This window comes from Gambusia affinis, linkage group LG21 (genome assembly GCF_019740435.1).
Source record: "Gambusia affinis linkage group LG21, SWU_Gaff_1.0, whole genome shotgun sequence".
Lineage (NCBI taxonomy): Eukaryota > Metazoa > Chordata > Actinopteri > Cyprinodontiformes > Poeciliidae > Gambusia > Gambusia affinis.
In genome coordinates, this window is record NC_057888.1 from 17,162,100 (window position 1) to 17,178,174 (window position 16,075).

General features: G+C 39.7%; 1 protein-coding gene across 4 annotated transcripts in view; it reads left to right on the forward strand.

The window, feature by feature from the left end:
• The window catches only part of col11a1a (collagen, type XI, alpha 1a), a 92,272-nt gene that overhangs the window by 39,102 nt on the left and 37,095 nt on the right, over window positions 1–16,075 (forward strand). For all 4 annotated transcript variants that reach the window (XM_044104595.1, XM_044104596.1, XM_044104597.1 and 1 more), the window contains 18 exons: window positions 98–142; window positions 244–297; window positions 390–434; window positions 1,324–1,377; window positions 2,283–2,327; window positions 2,449–2,502; window positions 4,519–4,563; window positions 4,964–5,017; window positions 5,112–5,156; window positions 6,716–6,769; window positions 7,295–7,402; window positions 7,480–7,533; window positions 8,975–9,028; window positions 9,790–9,834; window positions 9,951–10,004; window positions 10,150–10,194; window positions 12,459–12,512; window positions 12,936–12,989. In XM_044104595.1, coding sequence (XP_043960530.1) covers window positions 98–142; window positions 244–297; window positions 390–434; window positions 1,324–1,377; window positions 2,283–2,327; window positions 2,449–2,502; window positions 4,519–4,563; window positions 4,964–5,017; window positions 5,112–5,156; window positions 6,716–6,769; window positions 7,295–7,402; window positions 7,480–7,533; window positions 8,975–9,028; window positions 9,790–9,834; window positions 9,951–10,004; window positions 10,150–10,194; window positions 12,459–12,512; window positions 12,936–12,989 — 963 coding nt within the window. The remainder of the gene's footprint in view (window positions 1–97; window positions 143–243; window positions 298–389; window positions 435–1,323; window positions 1,378–2,282; window positions 2,328–2,448; window positions 2,503–4,518; window positions 4,564–4,963; window positions 5,018–5,111; window positions 5,157–6,715; window positions 6,770–7,294; window positions 7,403–7,479; window positions 7,534–8,974; window positions 9,029–9,789; window positions 9,835–9,950; window positions 10,005–10,149; window positions 10,195–12,458; window positions 12,513–12,935; window positions 12,990–16,075) is intronic.

Below are 16,075 nucleotides of genomic sequence, written 5' to 3' on the forward strand. Positions count from 1 at the left end.
TACCAGATTGTGGATGCACTTTCATTTTAGCGCTACTTATCCAGCCTGCAGCATCTTTTTGAATATTCATTTCTTTTTTTCTTTTTTCTTCCCAAAGGGTGAAGACGGAGAGATTGGGCCCAGAGGGTTAGCTGGAGAGAGCGTAAGAGTCGCATCATCCTACAAAACCTTGGCATGTACTAGATCTAATAATTTTATTCCAACTCTTTGCGTCGTTTTTCTTCTTCTTCTGTTGTTCTGTAGGGGCCCAGAGGCCTGCTGGGACCTCGCGGTCCTCCGGGACCCCCCGGAGTGCCGGTGCGTACCGTGACTGTTATTGTCTTCCCTCCTCCGATAACCCACTTCCTGTAATTGATATGACAAATTGTTTCCTTATCTCCTCTCCTCAGGGCGTTGCCGGAGTGGACGGGCCACCGGGTCCCAAAGGCAACATGGTACACTCACACACACACACACGCCCACGCACACACGCCGACAGCCTCCTCTCAGTAAACACACTCAAATGTTCCCTCATCACTTCTGCGAACGACGAAGGGTGCTGGACTTTTGGTTCAGATTGGACCGTATGTGACCGGGTTTTAAAAATGCCTGCAGGATGCACAGCTGTTGGGTGAAAGGTCAGCCCAGCACCTCGAAGCAGCTCCTAGGCAGAGCAGATAAAGTTCAGCAGCCGACCAAAACCTGGCTCGTAGTTTACCTCTTTATATTAAACGGACGATGAAAGCATTAGAGGATAAAAAAAACAAACAAAGAGACGCAAATATGACCTGACTGTGACAAGCACAACGGCGTACGGGAGACGGATTCTGATATTATTTTTTGTTACTGTAAAGCGACTTTATGAAGCCCTTTGAGGGATAAAAACTGCTGCATAAATCTGATGTCTTTTCATTCATTTAAAAAGTTGGCAAGAAACGGAAATAAATGAATAAATTGTGGCAATTTACTGCATTTAACAGATAAAACATAAGAACGTCCCCACCTTATTTGGTTTTTATATTTTAACATAAGTTAATATTTTTTTTGTTTTCAACAATACTAACTTAACTTTCCATTTTATTTTCAATCTTATTATGTTTCCTTGTTTATTTTATTATTTTTTTGCCTATTTTTTCATGTTATGTATTTATTTAATATGATTTTTAAAAACTTATTGTCACATTTTCTTTCCTTCATTCTGTCTTTCTTTCTTTCTTTCTTTTATTCTTCCTTTCTTTTTGCAAAGCCAAACTGGACTCCTCCTGGTACTAATGCGAACACATATTAGGTCAATATTCAAACCTGATCATTTTCCCTTAAACTAAGTCAATCTGTTTCTTTAAGGGACCACAAGGGGAACCGGGCCCACCGGGTCAGCAGGGAATCCCTGGAACACAGGTGACCAAATCAAACGCACACCAGAAAACATGCTGTGCAGCCGCACACACAAGACGGCGGCCACAAACACATCAGTATTTCAATCAATTTAATCAATTCTAAACCCAACAACCTAATTTACATTATATAGCGCTTTAGCGTTTGCAGTTTTATAAATAAATATGTTTTGGTTTTTTTTTTAAGTTTAGTTTACCGTGTTTAGATTACAATCATTCATTTGCCACAAATCTCTTTATCCTCACACACACACATTTGGGAGCTAAGTGTTTAAACGGACACTGCAAAAAACGCAAAGTCTTACCAAATATGTTGGGTCCACTTTCTAGTGCAAATAAATTAGTACACTTGGAATCAGTCGAAGCTAACGTGACAGTAGTTTTTCAGCAAGATAAAGGAGCTTGTTGTAAGTTAGTAATTCCACGATATGAATAAAAAATGACAGATTCTTTCACTTTTCCCATGATATAAGTAAAATAACCGAGGATGAGTACCTTTTTTTTATTCTTAGGGAATTATTTTTTAAAGGAAGCTCTTACATCTTTCTGAAAAGTCACTTGTTGGTTTTGCTTTATTTCAAGTGTATTAAGATATTTACACTAAAAGTTCTTGGTAAGATTTTTCCGCTTTGACATTTATTTCTTTTTATTCCTGCTCAGCTGCTCCACCTGTTGGTGCCCCGATGTATCAACACCAGCATACTTCAGCTGCACACGCGGGAGCACATCCACAAATATTTAACTGTGTTCTCTTCCACAAACTGAATGCAAATGTTCTCACACACACACAGCCTGACAGTTCAGTAGCAGCTCCACTATTTACAGCGCCAACAAACTCCTCGGTTTACTCAGCCTGTGTTTGTTGATGCCACACAGATGTTTGTTTATTAAATGTATCTTGTTTTACAGGGCCTCCCCGGTCCTCAAGGTCCGATCGGACCACCTGGAGAAAAAGTAGGTTTTCTTTTCTTATTCAAATTGATTTGGATGTAAGTTTCCTTGCTTTGTTGCAGTTTACTACACCAGTTTTCTTCTTCTTCTTTTTTAAAATCTTGCTCCTCTCTTCCTCGTACAGGGCCCTCAGGGCAGGTCGGGACTTCCTGGACTGCCTGGAGCTGACGGGCCTCCTGTGCGTGCTCACCTAATACGTATAACGTTACTGCACACATACGCATCACTTCTTTAAGATAGCGTCTGCCTGCCTGCACTGTACGGGTCCATCTCAGTAAATTAGAATGTCAACAAAAGGTTAATGTAGTTCAAAATTTGAAGCTCTTCTTATTTTGATGAGTATTGCTAACATATTTTGGCTAAGATATCATATAAGACACATTGGATTTAATAATAATAAAAAATGCTTTTGGTCACCTAATGGACTTAACAGTCATGGGAAGGACTGGTTCACTGATGGAAAATTGAGTGGAAGAAAAAGGTTTGTCAAGGTAAATCTGTAGCTGCTGTTTTGAAAAACATCCTTGTTCTCAAACAAGTTAGAATCTGTATAAAATAATAATTAAAAAAAGATTAGAGGAAACTATTTAAAAATCAGTAAGACCAATTTTTAATACAGAAAAAAAAGAACAAATGTGGAAAATTAAGAAGTAATTTTTTTTCCCCCTGGCAATTGAAACAGACTTAAATGTTGTACTGTGTAGTTTTCCAGTGCTGCTTCTTTTTAAAAATGACGCTGTAATTAAAAAAATTAAGCAGGATTTTAACATTCTCACTTTTTTTTTTTTTAGCTTTATACCTTAATATTTCTGTTTATATCAACAGTGGAGCTGTTGATGTTTTTAACCTTATTTAAGAAGAAGCGATGAGTGGCTCCATTTGATACTTCCCATCATATTATGTTCCGACTTACCAGAAAAAAAGACGTCTAGGATCCACATTCTTTGTTCTGTTGTTAATTGATTAATTCAGAAAATGAAAATCCTGCATCTGTTATACTTCCACCTTTAACAGTTTGCAGTACAACGTTTATGGAGACTAGATTAAACTAGAACAAAGTCTTAACGCTGTTAAATGACTGGATTAGCACAAATTAGCTGTAAAAGCTGAAATAAAGTAGAACATGTTCTAAATCTTCTAAAGAAGTTGAAATCTGCACAGAAGTAAACATTCAAACTTCGAGTTGTTGGATTGCAAATTAGTTTTGTCTGCAGCAATGCTACTGGAAGAATTAGCTGGAAAATTAGCAAAAGAGCCTGATGTCCTGTAACCCATTGACGTTTTTGTTCCAGCTCAAAGTAAGTGGAAGTAGTTGCCCTTTAACGAACGTCGGATGTTAGACGTGATTTTAAAGCTTCCTCCATTCATTTCTATAGAGAAAAAGTCAACATTTTTTGTAGTTTAAGGTTTTTAAATTACAGAAATCACGGCAGTCACTTGCTACAAAACAAGCGAGTGACGCTGGCTGTCATATATATTCAGTTTGGACTAAAAAGAAAACATCATCCATGAAGAAATACACAGGCAGAATGTACGTCTTCTTCGTTGGTTTACGACAAACGGCGAACCTTTTAGGCAGACCTGTGCCTCTGAAACCTCTCGGGGTGTTTTTCCACAGCAGCAGTAAAGCGCCTGTGGGGCTTTGTTCTCCAGACCCGTTGTTGCACAGAGTCGTCGGCCGAAGAGGCAAGCACTCTCAGCTGCCCTCGGGCCAAAGAGCTCCCTGACTTACAGCTCTCTGCCTCCATGTCACACCGCGAATAACAAGTTGCCGGCTGTTCCTCACAGCTGAAGCTTTTCCTGGTGTAGCAGGAAGCTTCATCACAGCAGCTAGGTGTCCACTAAAACTGAATCACTTATTGCTATTAAAAGGACCCCTCACACAGTTCAAACTTCCTGTTCATAAAACCAAAGCTTGAAAAGGACAAAAAAGAAAAAGTCTGATGTTTTATTCATGGATTCTGCAGTATTTGACCTTGATCTGGCCCACAGAACCACGTTTTGCTTCACCGGCCATCTGCAGCAGATATTCAGTGCAGCTCAGAGACTTCCTGCTGGTGGCAATACCAGCTCACGTGTGTCTCAGATGGTTCTAAGGAGCTGCTGCATAAGCGTTTGGTCACAAGTCACTGTGTTTAGCTGAATAACATTATTGAAGTGGGTCTTTTCTGACTAGTTTGACATTTTTTCACAGGGTCATCCTGGTAAGGAGGGTCCACCCGGAGAGAAAGGTTCTCAGGTAATATTTACAAACTAAATAGTGCACATAAATAAATACAGTGGCACAAACGCCCTTCGTTTGTCAAACAGGAGATCGGTTTGCAATCTATTAGCAAATCACAAACATCAGCGCCACTCAGTAGAGCCTCATTCTATTGACTTTCTAACATCAAAGATGTTGGACTGACCACCTGTGGATTGAAAGACAACCCACAGGTCATCTTCAGGGTCATCTTTTGGACATTTTACATTAAAATATATAGCATACTCTACTTACATGTTATTAGGTGAGAAAGTAAAGCTTTGAGCACTATTGCATAAATGTAACGAGATCTTGAAACAAAGTTATTTCAAAAAGCAATATTAGAACTTTGGTTTATGACACATTGAGCTATCACTGAAATATGATGTCACTGTAGGGTCCACTGGGTCCTCAGGGCCCTCTTGGTTATCCTGGCCCCCGGGGTGTAAAGGTAGGATTGTTTTAGTGAATGTTTTTTTAAAAAAAATTAGTAATTCATCATTTTGGGTTTGTGCTGGGTTTTAATTCTGGTTCCTGTCCAACAGGGGGCCGACGGAGTTCGTGGGCTAAAGGGATCAAAAGGAGAAAAGGTAAACTTGTTAATGAGCCGGTTTGATCTGAGTGCAGACGTTCATATACGATACCAAATGCAATACCAAAACATGTGGAATTAGATTTCAAAATCTGCCAGATACGTAAAGATAAAAAATACAAATATAAAAAATATTTTTGCTCTCTTCCTTTCTCCATTCCTTCCACCCTTCCTTCCTTACTTCCTTCTTTCCTTTACTCCTTCCTTCTTTCTGTCTGTCCTTCCTTCCTTCTTTTAATACTTTCTCACTATTCCTTTACCTTCTTTTGTGTGTTCCTCCCTTCTTTCTGTACCTTTTTTTCTTCCTTCCTCTTTTCCTTCCTTACCTTCATTTTTTCTTCCTTTGTTCCATCCTTCATTCTGTCTGTAAATGAGTTTTCTCCTTCCTCTCTTCTCTTCTTAGTCACCACTTTTCTTTCACGTCTTTCTCTTTCCTTGTGTCCTTCCCTCCGTTTTACCTCATGTCTTTCTTTTCCTTCTGTCTGTCTTTCCCTCATTCATTAATTTCTTCAGTTTCTCCTTCCTTCCTGTCTCTCCATAGTTTTTGTATATACACTGACTGAAAGCTCTGGAAAAGTCTGGATGTTTGGGGTTTTTTGTTTTCTTTTTACATACAGGAATTTTGCATATATATATATAAAGTTTGAGACCAGGCTGTGAATGCATTCATGTCACAGATGTTCTGTCTGAAGCTGCTGCCGCCTACCTGTCGACTTTGTTTCGACTCTCCTGAGCTGAAGTGGATGCTCGGCACAGGCCGAACACGTCGCGGCGGTCAGTCGATAGGCATCCTCAGAGGGAGGCCGGGTCTTGCTTTGAAGTGACCCTCAGTCACTCACGGCTGGATGTGAAGCTGTCCTGCTGAAAAGCTTCTGCTGACAGAGAAACTCAGCCGTCAGTGCCTCTCTGGTCACCAGACGCCACAATCTGAGCCGGAGTTTAAACCAACTTCAATATTCAGGATCAGTATGGTTATGCAGCGGTATATTTATTTAAAAAAAAAAAATAAATCTATTATCTGACTCGAGGGACTTGTTCCCACTGCAGTGGCAGGCATTTGTCTGATTTTTGTTCTGAATTATTAATGATGAGAGGAGAAAAAAACAGACCTTGAGGAGAAAAATGTATGAATAAACGATGCACCTTAGTTGAAGTGTGCATCCAGTCGGGATGCAGGGTAGTGGCAAAAACATGTTCGACTCTGCATTATGCATCAGGTACTGCTGGAACACAAGAGGTCAAAAGAAGAAAGAAAGAAAGAGACGAGTTTTCCCTTTGATATTCACATGCTTATGTCAGATATATCATGATAGATGGACAGACAGACTTTGTTGTTAACAGTATGTGGTATTAAGTATAAGAAAAAAGAACAGTAAATGCATTTTTGGATATGCTATTCCACTATCTGGCCACCAGATGGCAGCTCTAGTCCTCCGTTGCCTATTATGAATTGGGAAATGTAGCGAAGTGTTAGCTAGCTCAGACCTTTTTGGTATTTATAAACTCTTTTTTTTTATCAGTATTTTAAAGAAGTGACCAAATATTTGTTTCTCTTAGGGCGAGGACGGTTTCCCAGGTTTTAAAGGAGATATGGGAATCAAAGGCGACCGGGTGAGGAGCTTGAATAAAACATCTTTTCTTTTTTTTCTTGTTTTTTTTTCTTCCACCACACAGAATCCTACCAAGTGCATTTGGTCCACTTTCTAGTGCAAATGTCTTGGTACACTTGAGATAAAACAAAACTATCTAACTTGTAACTTTTCAGCAAGACGAAGGTGCTTCTTTTAAGTCAATAATTCATTAATATTGATGAAAAACTGCTAGTTCCACTGGGATATTATTTCACTTGTAATATTGGGAAAATATTACTAGTATTTTATTTTTTTCTACCAGTATTAAGGATATTTTTATCCCTACGACAACCTTTTGCATATTGTTGAAAAGTTACTTCTAAGTTAGTTTTGTATAGTTTAAAGCGTACAAAGATTTGCACTTAAAAATAAGAGATAAATACTTGTTAAGATTCTGTGTTTTTGCTGTGAACTTCAAACATTCATTAAACATTCACTCTACTCTGTACACTGAAACACTAATTTGAACATTTTCTATGTATTTTTGTTTTTTTGTGGATGGCAGGGTGAAATCGGCATGCCTGGGTCCCGTGGAGAGGATGGTCCTGAGGGACCTAAAGGCAGAGCCGGCCCCAACGGAGAGTCGGGGCCTCTCGGTCCAGCAGGAGAGAAAGTAAAGAAAACTCTTATTTTTTCTGGCTTTAGCTAAGTTGGACTTTTGCCCTTGCTCATCTTGTCGATGTGTCCCAGGGCAAACTTGGTGTCCCAGGATTGCCAGGTTATCCCGGACGACAGGGACCAAAGGTAAATATGAGTTACTTTCAACACACGAAGCATCACCTGATAAAACATCACAGTGGGTCCGAGCAGCCATTGTGCAGACTATCTTTAATCTTATTCATATAGAGTTATATTTTGTACACCTGGAAATGTATTTCAAGGTGAGACATTTCAGAGTTCATGTGAAATACAAGCCATAAGTAGGAGAGAATTACCTGATTCAATAAGCAATTACGGCTGAGAGTAAAAATATACATTTTCTATGAAAATGACTGATTAGACATGGGATTATAAACAAGCACTTGCTAAATGGCGACCTCTTAACATTTAGTGGAAAGCAAAGTTTTGATTGGTTTGACTTTAATAACATAACCATCAAAGATGTGTTAGTAAATGACACATAAATAGGCTTTTCTGCACAAGGTATAAATAAAACATTGCTTTGTGTTTTATAGGCGTTTCTTGCTCAGATTTTGGACAAGAAAGGCAACTTTCACAAATTTGTGGCCAATTTCTGATATCTTGTTTTTGAGCTTTTATTTGCTGACACTAATTTTAGCTTCTTCTGGAATCTCTTTGAAAACCATAACATATAATAAGAACAGCACACAAAATACCATACTGGTTATAGGCCTGCAGTACAATAGTTACTTAATAGGAGCGTAGGTGAGGCCATGTAGTCTTAAACTGTTTTTAGCATCTAAGCTATCATTAGAATTTAGCACAGTTAGCATTGGTCTCCTTTAGTGAATTCCCTGTAGAATGTAGATAGTTACTTTCCATCTCAGATCTCCAAAAAGGTTAGCAACATTTTCTAATCCAGCATGTCTTATAGGCAAATTTAGGAAGATTTTTATTTTATTTTTTTTAAAAAGCCTTTGCTTAGCTCCAGTCAGTCTTCCTATTATCAGCCGAGGTTTGGCTCTCTCTCAGGCTGAAAAAAAAAAACACAGCCATGTAGTAATGCTGCGTTTTCTCTTAAACAGCTTCCTTCACCTCTGCTCCTCCTCTGACTTCATTTCTAAGGACGTCGCTGATACCAGAAATGGCCAACTTTCAGTCTTGTTCAGTCCTCTTTGAGGAGTGTTGGACTGTTACGTTATGGTGTGTTCACTGAGTTGGAAAAGACCCAGAAAAATAAATAGTTTGAATCCACATAATGTTGTCCTGTTTTAGGAGGATGTTCTCCTTAAGATGAATCAAATAAACATGGAGACTAAGAAATGTCCTCTATAGCTTTAACAAACTAGAGGGGGGAAAAAAGCATTTTTGTCATGAACGTTGTAAGTTTTGCATTTGCCACTTTAAGAATCTGACACAGGGAAGCTCAGCGCTTACCGTGGGACACTGAGAAAGATATCTATCATCTCAGCAGATGAATACAACATAATCCCTTATTGTTATGGATGCGCTGACCCATGAAGCCTCATCCGCCTTCATGATATCTCCCTCTGATTTTTGACAGGGCTCGAGTGGATTCCCCGGCTTCCCTGGATCAAACGGCGAGAAAGGAGCACGGGTAAGAGGAAACGCACACCCATAACACCGGAGACATAAAACACTCACTTATCATGTGTAACATAAAATTTGCTCCACCATGAAGGAATTTTTGTCAAATAAAGCTACGGCAAACGGCATGTTGGGCGAGAGAGCGGCTGATTTGGAAACAGTTATGGAGCCTCGAGGCTGAGCTTGTTCTCACGACTTTGGGTTTTATTTCAGATCAAATTCAGGACACAGGTTTTAATTTGATCTTTTAAGAGAGCACCGAACTCTTTAATGTTGCTTTTGAGTCGTAACCAAGGGGTTTGAGGTTTAGTGGAGCTTATTTCCTGTTTTCAATTACTACAAACTGTGAAGAATAAGAAATGGTGCGAGGTGATCTTTTAAGGAGTTTCTATAGACTTTTACCAAGCAGATAGATTATTGCAGTGGTTCCCGAAGATTTTCTTCACCCACACTCCGCTTCCCTGCAACGTGAGCCACCTTATTGTTGGCGTTTTTAACCGGCGTACTGATTAAAGAAACAAAAAAATCCCACTTCTATTTCCTGTGGCACAAAGTTTTTTTGAAGCCAATCCAATGCCCTGAAAATGACCGATTTCTGTTTGACGTCTGTGTTAAGAAATAAAACCAGACGTTCGCTTTAGATGGTGGCGCAAATCCATAAGGTTTTCTCTGATCGATGATATCGATCCTTGTCTAGGAAGTATCAGGAAAAAGCGTGGAACAAAGAGAAACCTTATAAGACTGACCTGTTTTCTTTTGGCTGTCCAACAGGGCATTGCTGGGAAATCTGGTCCTAGAGGACAGAGAGGTCCAACGGTATGTCCTCCTCCCTGGATGATTTATTTAGCGACCAATTATATACCGTCAAACAATCTGAAAACGGCAAAGACGTCGTATTAATGATCAGTTTCTCTCCCTCTTCCTCTCTTTAGGGGCCCCGCGGGGCTCGAGGAGCCAGAGGTCCAACGGGCAAACCCGGTCCCAAGGTAAACCCGTCACGACAAAACACGATTGTTTCACGGAGTCCAAAGTTTCTGTGAAGTATTTCATCCTTCAGTTGAAGCCCATCCGAAATAACTTCATCCTCTAACTAAATATTGAGCAGCAGTGATGCTGTGCTGTGTGTTTCAGGGCACAGCAGGAAACGACGGCCCCCCTGGCCCGCCTGGTGAGAGAGTAAGTCCTCCACACCTGTGTTTCCTGTCCATATAATCCACCATGCAAAAAAGTGTAGTAACTCAATCAGTCAGCCAATGAAAACTAGGTTAGCAGAGAGCTCCTCCACACAGAGACATCTGGGGCCAACGGAGCCGTCTGAGCGCAGGTCTGATGCACCATCTGTGCTACAGCCACGCTTTCCTTTGTTTATTCTCATCATTTGGTCTGATGTTGGTGCTAACCGGATGACTTAGCCCTGCAATATGGTGGCGGCACTCAGAACCTGACATTTGAAGGCTGCTGAGCTGGAGCTCCTGGCTGCCGTCCGCCTGCCTGCCTCAGCATCTCCGTGAAGCCGTCGGTCAGAGTGTGTGAGGCTGGCTGAGGGCATGAAGTGTGTCGACATCCCTGATTTCTTTCCAGAACTTTTTGTACTTCTTCAAACCCCAATTTTAACCCCCCTGTTAATTATGCTGCGAAAAAAAGCAAATTGAGTTTTCGATATCAACCCATGTATGGTGTGTTTTCTGGTTGGGGGGGGAGGGGAGAATTGGATTTTTAAGTTCCAATCATTACTGATTAAGTTCAAAATTAATTGATTTTCCTTAAAGTTTTTCATTTTAAAACGTTTCATAAAAGTGAATCTGAATTTTTTGCACACTACAGCAAACCGTGTGTAGCGCGTTTATTTTTTCCCTTTGGTATTTCTCGCGGATATTAAAAAGAGCTTTATTAAAATGATAAAGAATTTAATTAAATCGATTAAATTGATCCCGGAGGTCAGGTCTTTATGTTCTATGCTTTGTACATCAATTTGTTTTTTTTGGGTTTCCCGACATTTCCTTCAATCCAAATCTCAATAGTTGTATTCCCAGTGTTATAATAAAGTGTATTTCTCCAAGAAATGAAAACACTCCCAGTCTAAACATTTCAGCCCTGGGTGACCCAACTCAGCAGGAAAGTTGATGTCGCTGCACAATAAAAGTCTCCCAGCAGTGGTGCGCTGCATCTAACAACTTTCGGAGAATTTTTGTTTTTTCTTTCTTGAATTTCCAGCCACAAAGGAGCAGCTTTACCCAATAAATCAGCTGCTGCATGTGCTTCGTTTGCATCCCGCATTTGCATTTTTAGTGCCGACACGGAGAGAAGGAGTCGCTCTTAAAAACTCTGCGAGCTGGGATGAATTCAAACTCATGCAGGCCAGAGACTCAAATGCTGAAGGTCTGCCCAACTCTGTAAAAGCGCCTTAGTTTAGAAGAGTCAACTTGGTAGCTGTTGTTGCCGGTGAGCGGAGTGATTTGCATTTCAGTTCAGGATCATCTACCAGTACTTCGCCTCAAGTCTTGTGACACCTCTTTGTGGAGTTGAAATGTTAAAGTTTGCTGGTAAAGCGACGAATCTTCAGTATTCAAAGCTCAGTTTCTACAAAAAAAAAAAAAAAAGCCAAAACATTTTCTTCTGTTAATTTAAAAGAAAAATGTTTTTTCCCCAAAGCTCTTTAAAACTTCCCAAAGAGCGCAGCTTGATAAGACACTTCTCGTGATTCCGATTTGCAGATGCTGACAGGCAGCCATCAACCTTTTCAGCCCTGCGATTCTCTGTGGGCGGAGGGCAGGTTTCAGATTCAGTGACGTGACATTTCACTTGGCTGAACTGGCAGGTCATAAACGCCTCGGCCCTGACCGTTTATACCCTAAGCGGTTTATTTCAACATCTTTTGAATGCACAACCACAGAACAAGTGCATAAAAACAAAGCTGACGGCAAAGACGACATTTAGCGCTCGCATCAGGATTAACATTTCTACTTTGGATAGCGAAAATTGAAGTCTTTTTTGTTTGACTTGAGCATTCTGTAAAATCTCTGTTCTTTTTTGAAATGTTAGATTATTTTTTACATATACAGAAACAAAGATATATTGCAAGATTTTCAGCAATTTATCTTTTTTTCTATCTATTAGTTTCAGGCTTACTACAGTTATGTTTTTGACATTTAAAGAGACCCAGAAAACAATTTGCTTGACCTTTTCCGCATTTTGTCACACTACAACTTATTACAAAATAATATTTTATCACTCAGAAAAGCACCAAATGAGATTCCACGATAGCATAGGTCAGTGAGAAATGATTTTTGTCGATTACAGATTTTTTTTTTTTTGCTTTACAGAACATTTGGTTGAATTAGTTATAATCCACTCAGCTGTTTTCCCAGTTTTTGGACTAACCCGTATTAAATACGGTGTAGTTTCTGCAGTTTAATAAGATTTCTGCTTGCTGGTTGCAGGGACCTCAAGGACCTCAGGGGCCAGTGGGCTTCCCTGGACCAAAGGGCCCCCCGGTGAGTAACACTTCTCTGGTTTCACATGAGAACCTCCGACAGAAACTCTCGATTAGCTTCTCTTCCAGATTAACCGTCCGTCCATATTTAAACTCAGCCTGGTTTCCAAACCCACATTAGGGTTGATTCAGACAGAGAACTACTTGGAGAACCTCAGCACTGCAGTATTCATGCATGTTCTCTCACATTTCAGTTCAGACAGCAAACAAGTGATAATTTATTTATTTATTTATTTATTTTTTTGTACAACTATAGAACTTGGGGAAAGTCTAGACATTTTTGTTTTCTGAATAATGAATATAAACCGCAAACAAGCTTATGAGCAGAGAGGCTGTATTGATCTGTAAATGATCTGACGGTCAGTAATGTTGTAGTTGTTAGTCTGTAATATATATATATATTTTTTTTCTCTTCTCCCAACAGGGACCACCTGGGAAGGACGGGCTTCCCGGACACCCTGGACAGCGTGGAGAGACGGTGAGGACACCAGAATGGGAATCTTTCAGTCACTCAATCCAAAATATGAAAAATCTCATTATTTGTAAATGCATTTATTGCGAAGATTTACTCTCTTTTTTCACACATCTCAACTGCAGAATAAATCTGACTCAGTATATGATGGAGCTTATTGTTGAAATATTCATTTAGTATTATTGCCATGAAAGGAGGCCCTCTATAAACCTGGACTTTCCACATTTATTGGCACCAGGGTGAAATGAATTATAAAAATGTATCTTTTATTGCAGCAGCGTAATTTTCTGACATTGAAATTGATGATTTTCTTTTAAGTGGAAGAAAAAGAATGCTGAGAAAAGATAGATTTTAATAAAATCGCCATTAGTAATTTATATGAAGTAAGTGCAGATGAAATTTAAATGTAAGTGTTGTTTCCTTCTCCTGACTTCTATCTTTGTACCTCACCTTTATTTCTGATGCTCCAACCTCTCTGGAAAACTGTGTTTATATTTAGCTAAATGAGCAAACGTCGGGAATATCACAAAAAAAATGAACTGAGCTATAATTCAGGTTCACCAGATTCACTATAAATGGTGGCAGGTGTGTACGAACGAAAACTGAAAGCTGGAGTCGGAACAACAAAGAACGGCTAACAGGTGGACAGACTTACGAGATGTGGCACTTATAAGCAAAATTTAACATTTTTCTGTCCAAAAAACATTTTGTTTTTGACTGAAACAGAATCTGAACATGCGCATCATGGCCTTGTTAGTTTACATTCAAATTGGGGCATTTTAACAGCATTGTGAAGCATTTTACTTTATATACTTTACTCTTGTAGGTCTTAGTAGATTTTCCGTTTGCTGGTTTTGTAAGCTGACGTTCAACAGAGGCGCATTTCTCTCAGCCGCTCTTCAAAATGGCAGAGGAGAGAACATGATGTTCACCAAATGCAGATGTTTGCATTGGTGACAAAAAATGTCTATTTTTCTAGACTTGATCCAGTTGTGGGAATGGATAAAAAATAAAAAAATAAAAAGTTTTATCTTTCTACGCGCATCCAAACAGGAGGTAAAAAATATCCCCAGAACTCACTTAGACAAGTTTCTACTCTGCAAAAACACCAAATATTACCAAGCATTTTTGGACTAGTTTCTAGAGCAAATGTATTAGTACACCTGGAATAAGATTTTTTTTTAAACTTACAAGTAAGTTTTTGGCAAGATATAGCAGTACTTAATATCAAGAATTAGTTCCATTGGTAGATTATTTCACTCATAACATGGGAAATAATCTGCCAATTAAATTAGTTCTTTTAAAAAAATTAATATTAATGAAATATTTTCTTAAAATACATTCTGGAGTCTTCCTGAAAAGCTTCTTGTAAGTCAGTTTTGTCTCATTTCAAATGTAACAAGATATTTGCACTAGAAACTAGACCGGAAATACTGGATAAGATTTTTTTTTTTTTTTTTTTTGCAGTGTGGTGTAATTATTTTGTGTGAATACATCAAAAGAGTTTTAAAGACTTTACTCATCAACAGGGCTTGCCTATGTTGATTCTGTGTATTGCTTAGCAGAACTCCCATCTTTAAGGTAAAAGTAAGTTGAAAACTGCTGCACTGTTTAACATGGATTCGTTGCAGCTTCCTCCAGCAGTCCCTGTTTACCCCTGATGACTAATATCTTTACTAAATCTCAAGTAAAGCTGCACTGACACATCAGGAATGTCCCAAGGACTACTGTATAAGAATTACTCCACTGGAAGGAAGAAAAAAAAAAAAACTGATTCGATCCCATCTTGCAGTTGCTGCATTCCCCCTGCTCTCGTCTTCGATCCCTGCACTTAGTATGCGTCAGTGAACCGTTGCTCGACGAGTCTCTGAGGACGATAAATTTCACTGCGGGCCTGACGGATCGTCAGCCCCGTTATTAGAGCTTCCGCCTCCACCCGTCCCCTTACCTGTAGATAACATAGTGCACAACAAGCGAGCTCTTCCCTCCGCCGCCGCGCCTCGAGCCGTAACGATTGACTCCTAAGCGGCGTTAAGGGCTGCAGATTTACGTCCTGGTTGAGCAGGAAGCACGAGCATCCAATATGAAAATGGATCACGGCAATAAAGACGCTCGCAGTCGCCCCGATCCGAGCAAAACAATCCGAATTTCAGGAAGTGCAAATCAAGCGTCGACGCCCGCGTCTCCTCTGCGGCGCCGTCAGCCTGAAGGCGCTTCATTGAATAATACGTCGCCCTGAATGACAAAGTATTGTGATCAATAAGCCCGGGGACACACGTCGTGTCAGCCGGGATTGGCTTCATGAACGCCTGGATCTAAATCTTTCTCTGGTTTAAGGATGATAAGTTTCAAATCATCTTATCCTCTGAAAATTGCTTATGGATTTGAGAACTGAGGGATTGGGCGATCGCATCAAGCTGGAAAAGTCAGGTGAAAGTCAAAATGAAGAAGTCGGTGTGAGCTCAAAGCTGTTAGTACAGTTAAACGACTTCGTTTTAGCCTCATCATTCTCAGAGATTCAGAGCAAAGCAGATCTTTAATTTGTTCACTGGTGGCTTCCTGTTTGCCAAGGCCATGCGTGTGAGAATTGCAGCGCTTATCAACAAAAAAAAACGCAACTTTCCCATTGTGGTGTTTCCGTTACATAATATTATGTATTAGAATCCCACGTGAAAACGTTTGTTCACACAATAAGTCAATAAAAATCAGGCCAAGCCATCATCCTCTAAGTACTTCCTGTCGTCGTCGTGGTCGTCTTCTTCTTCATGATTTGTGCCGGAGGCAACATCCGGTTCTTGGTCATGTGACTCTTGTGATGTGAAAAAAAAGCGTTCCCATTGCACTTTTGCTAAATAAACCAAAACCCCACCTCATCCTAGATGACCCCAAATTTTTTATTTATTTATTTATTTTTTAAATGACCAAATTTATTTTTGAAATGTCAACTTGCACAATTATTATATGGTCAATGGAAACGCAATTAGTGTTGACGGTAGACCGCCTGCTGAATAGAGAAACTTCTGTCACGTCACGAACACAAACCTAATTTTTATTTTTTTGGGGTGTATTTTGTGTGCCTGGGCGACACAAAC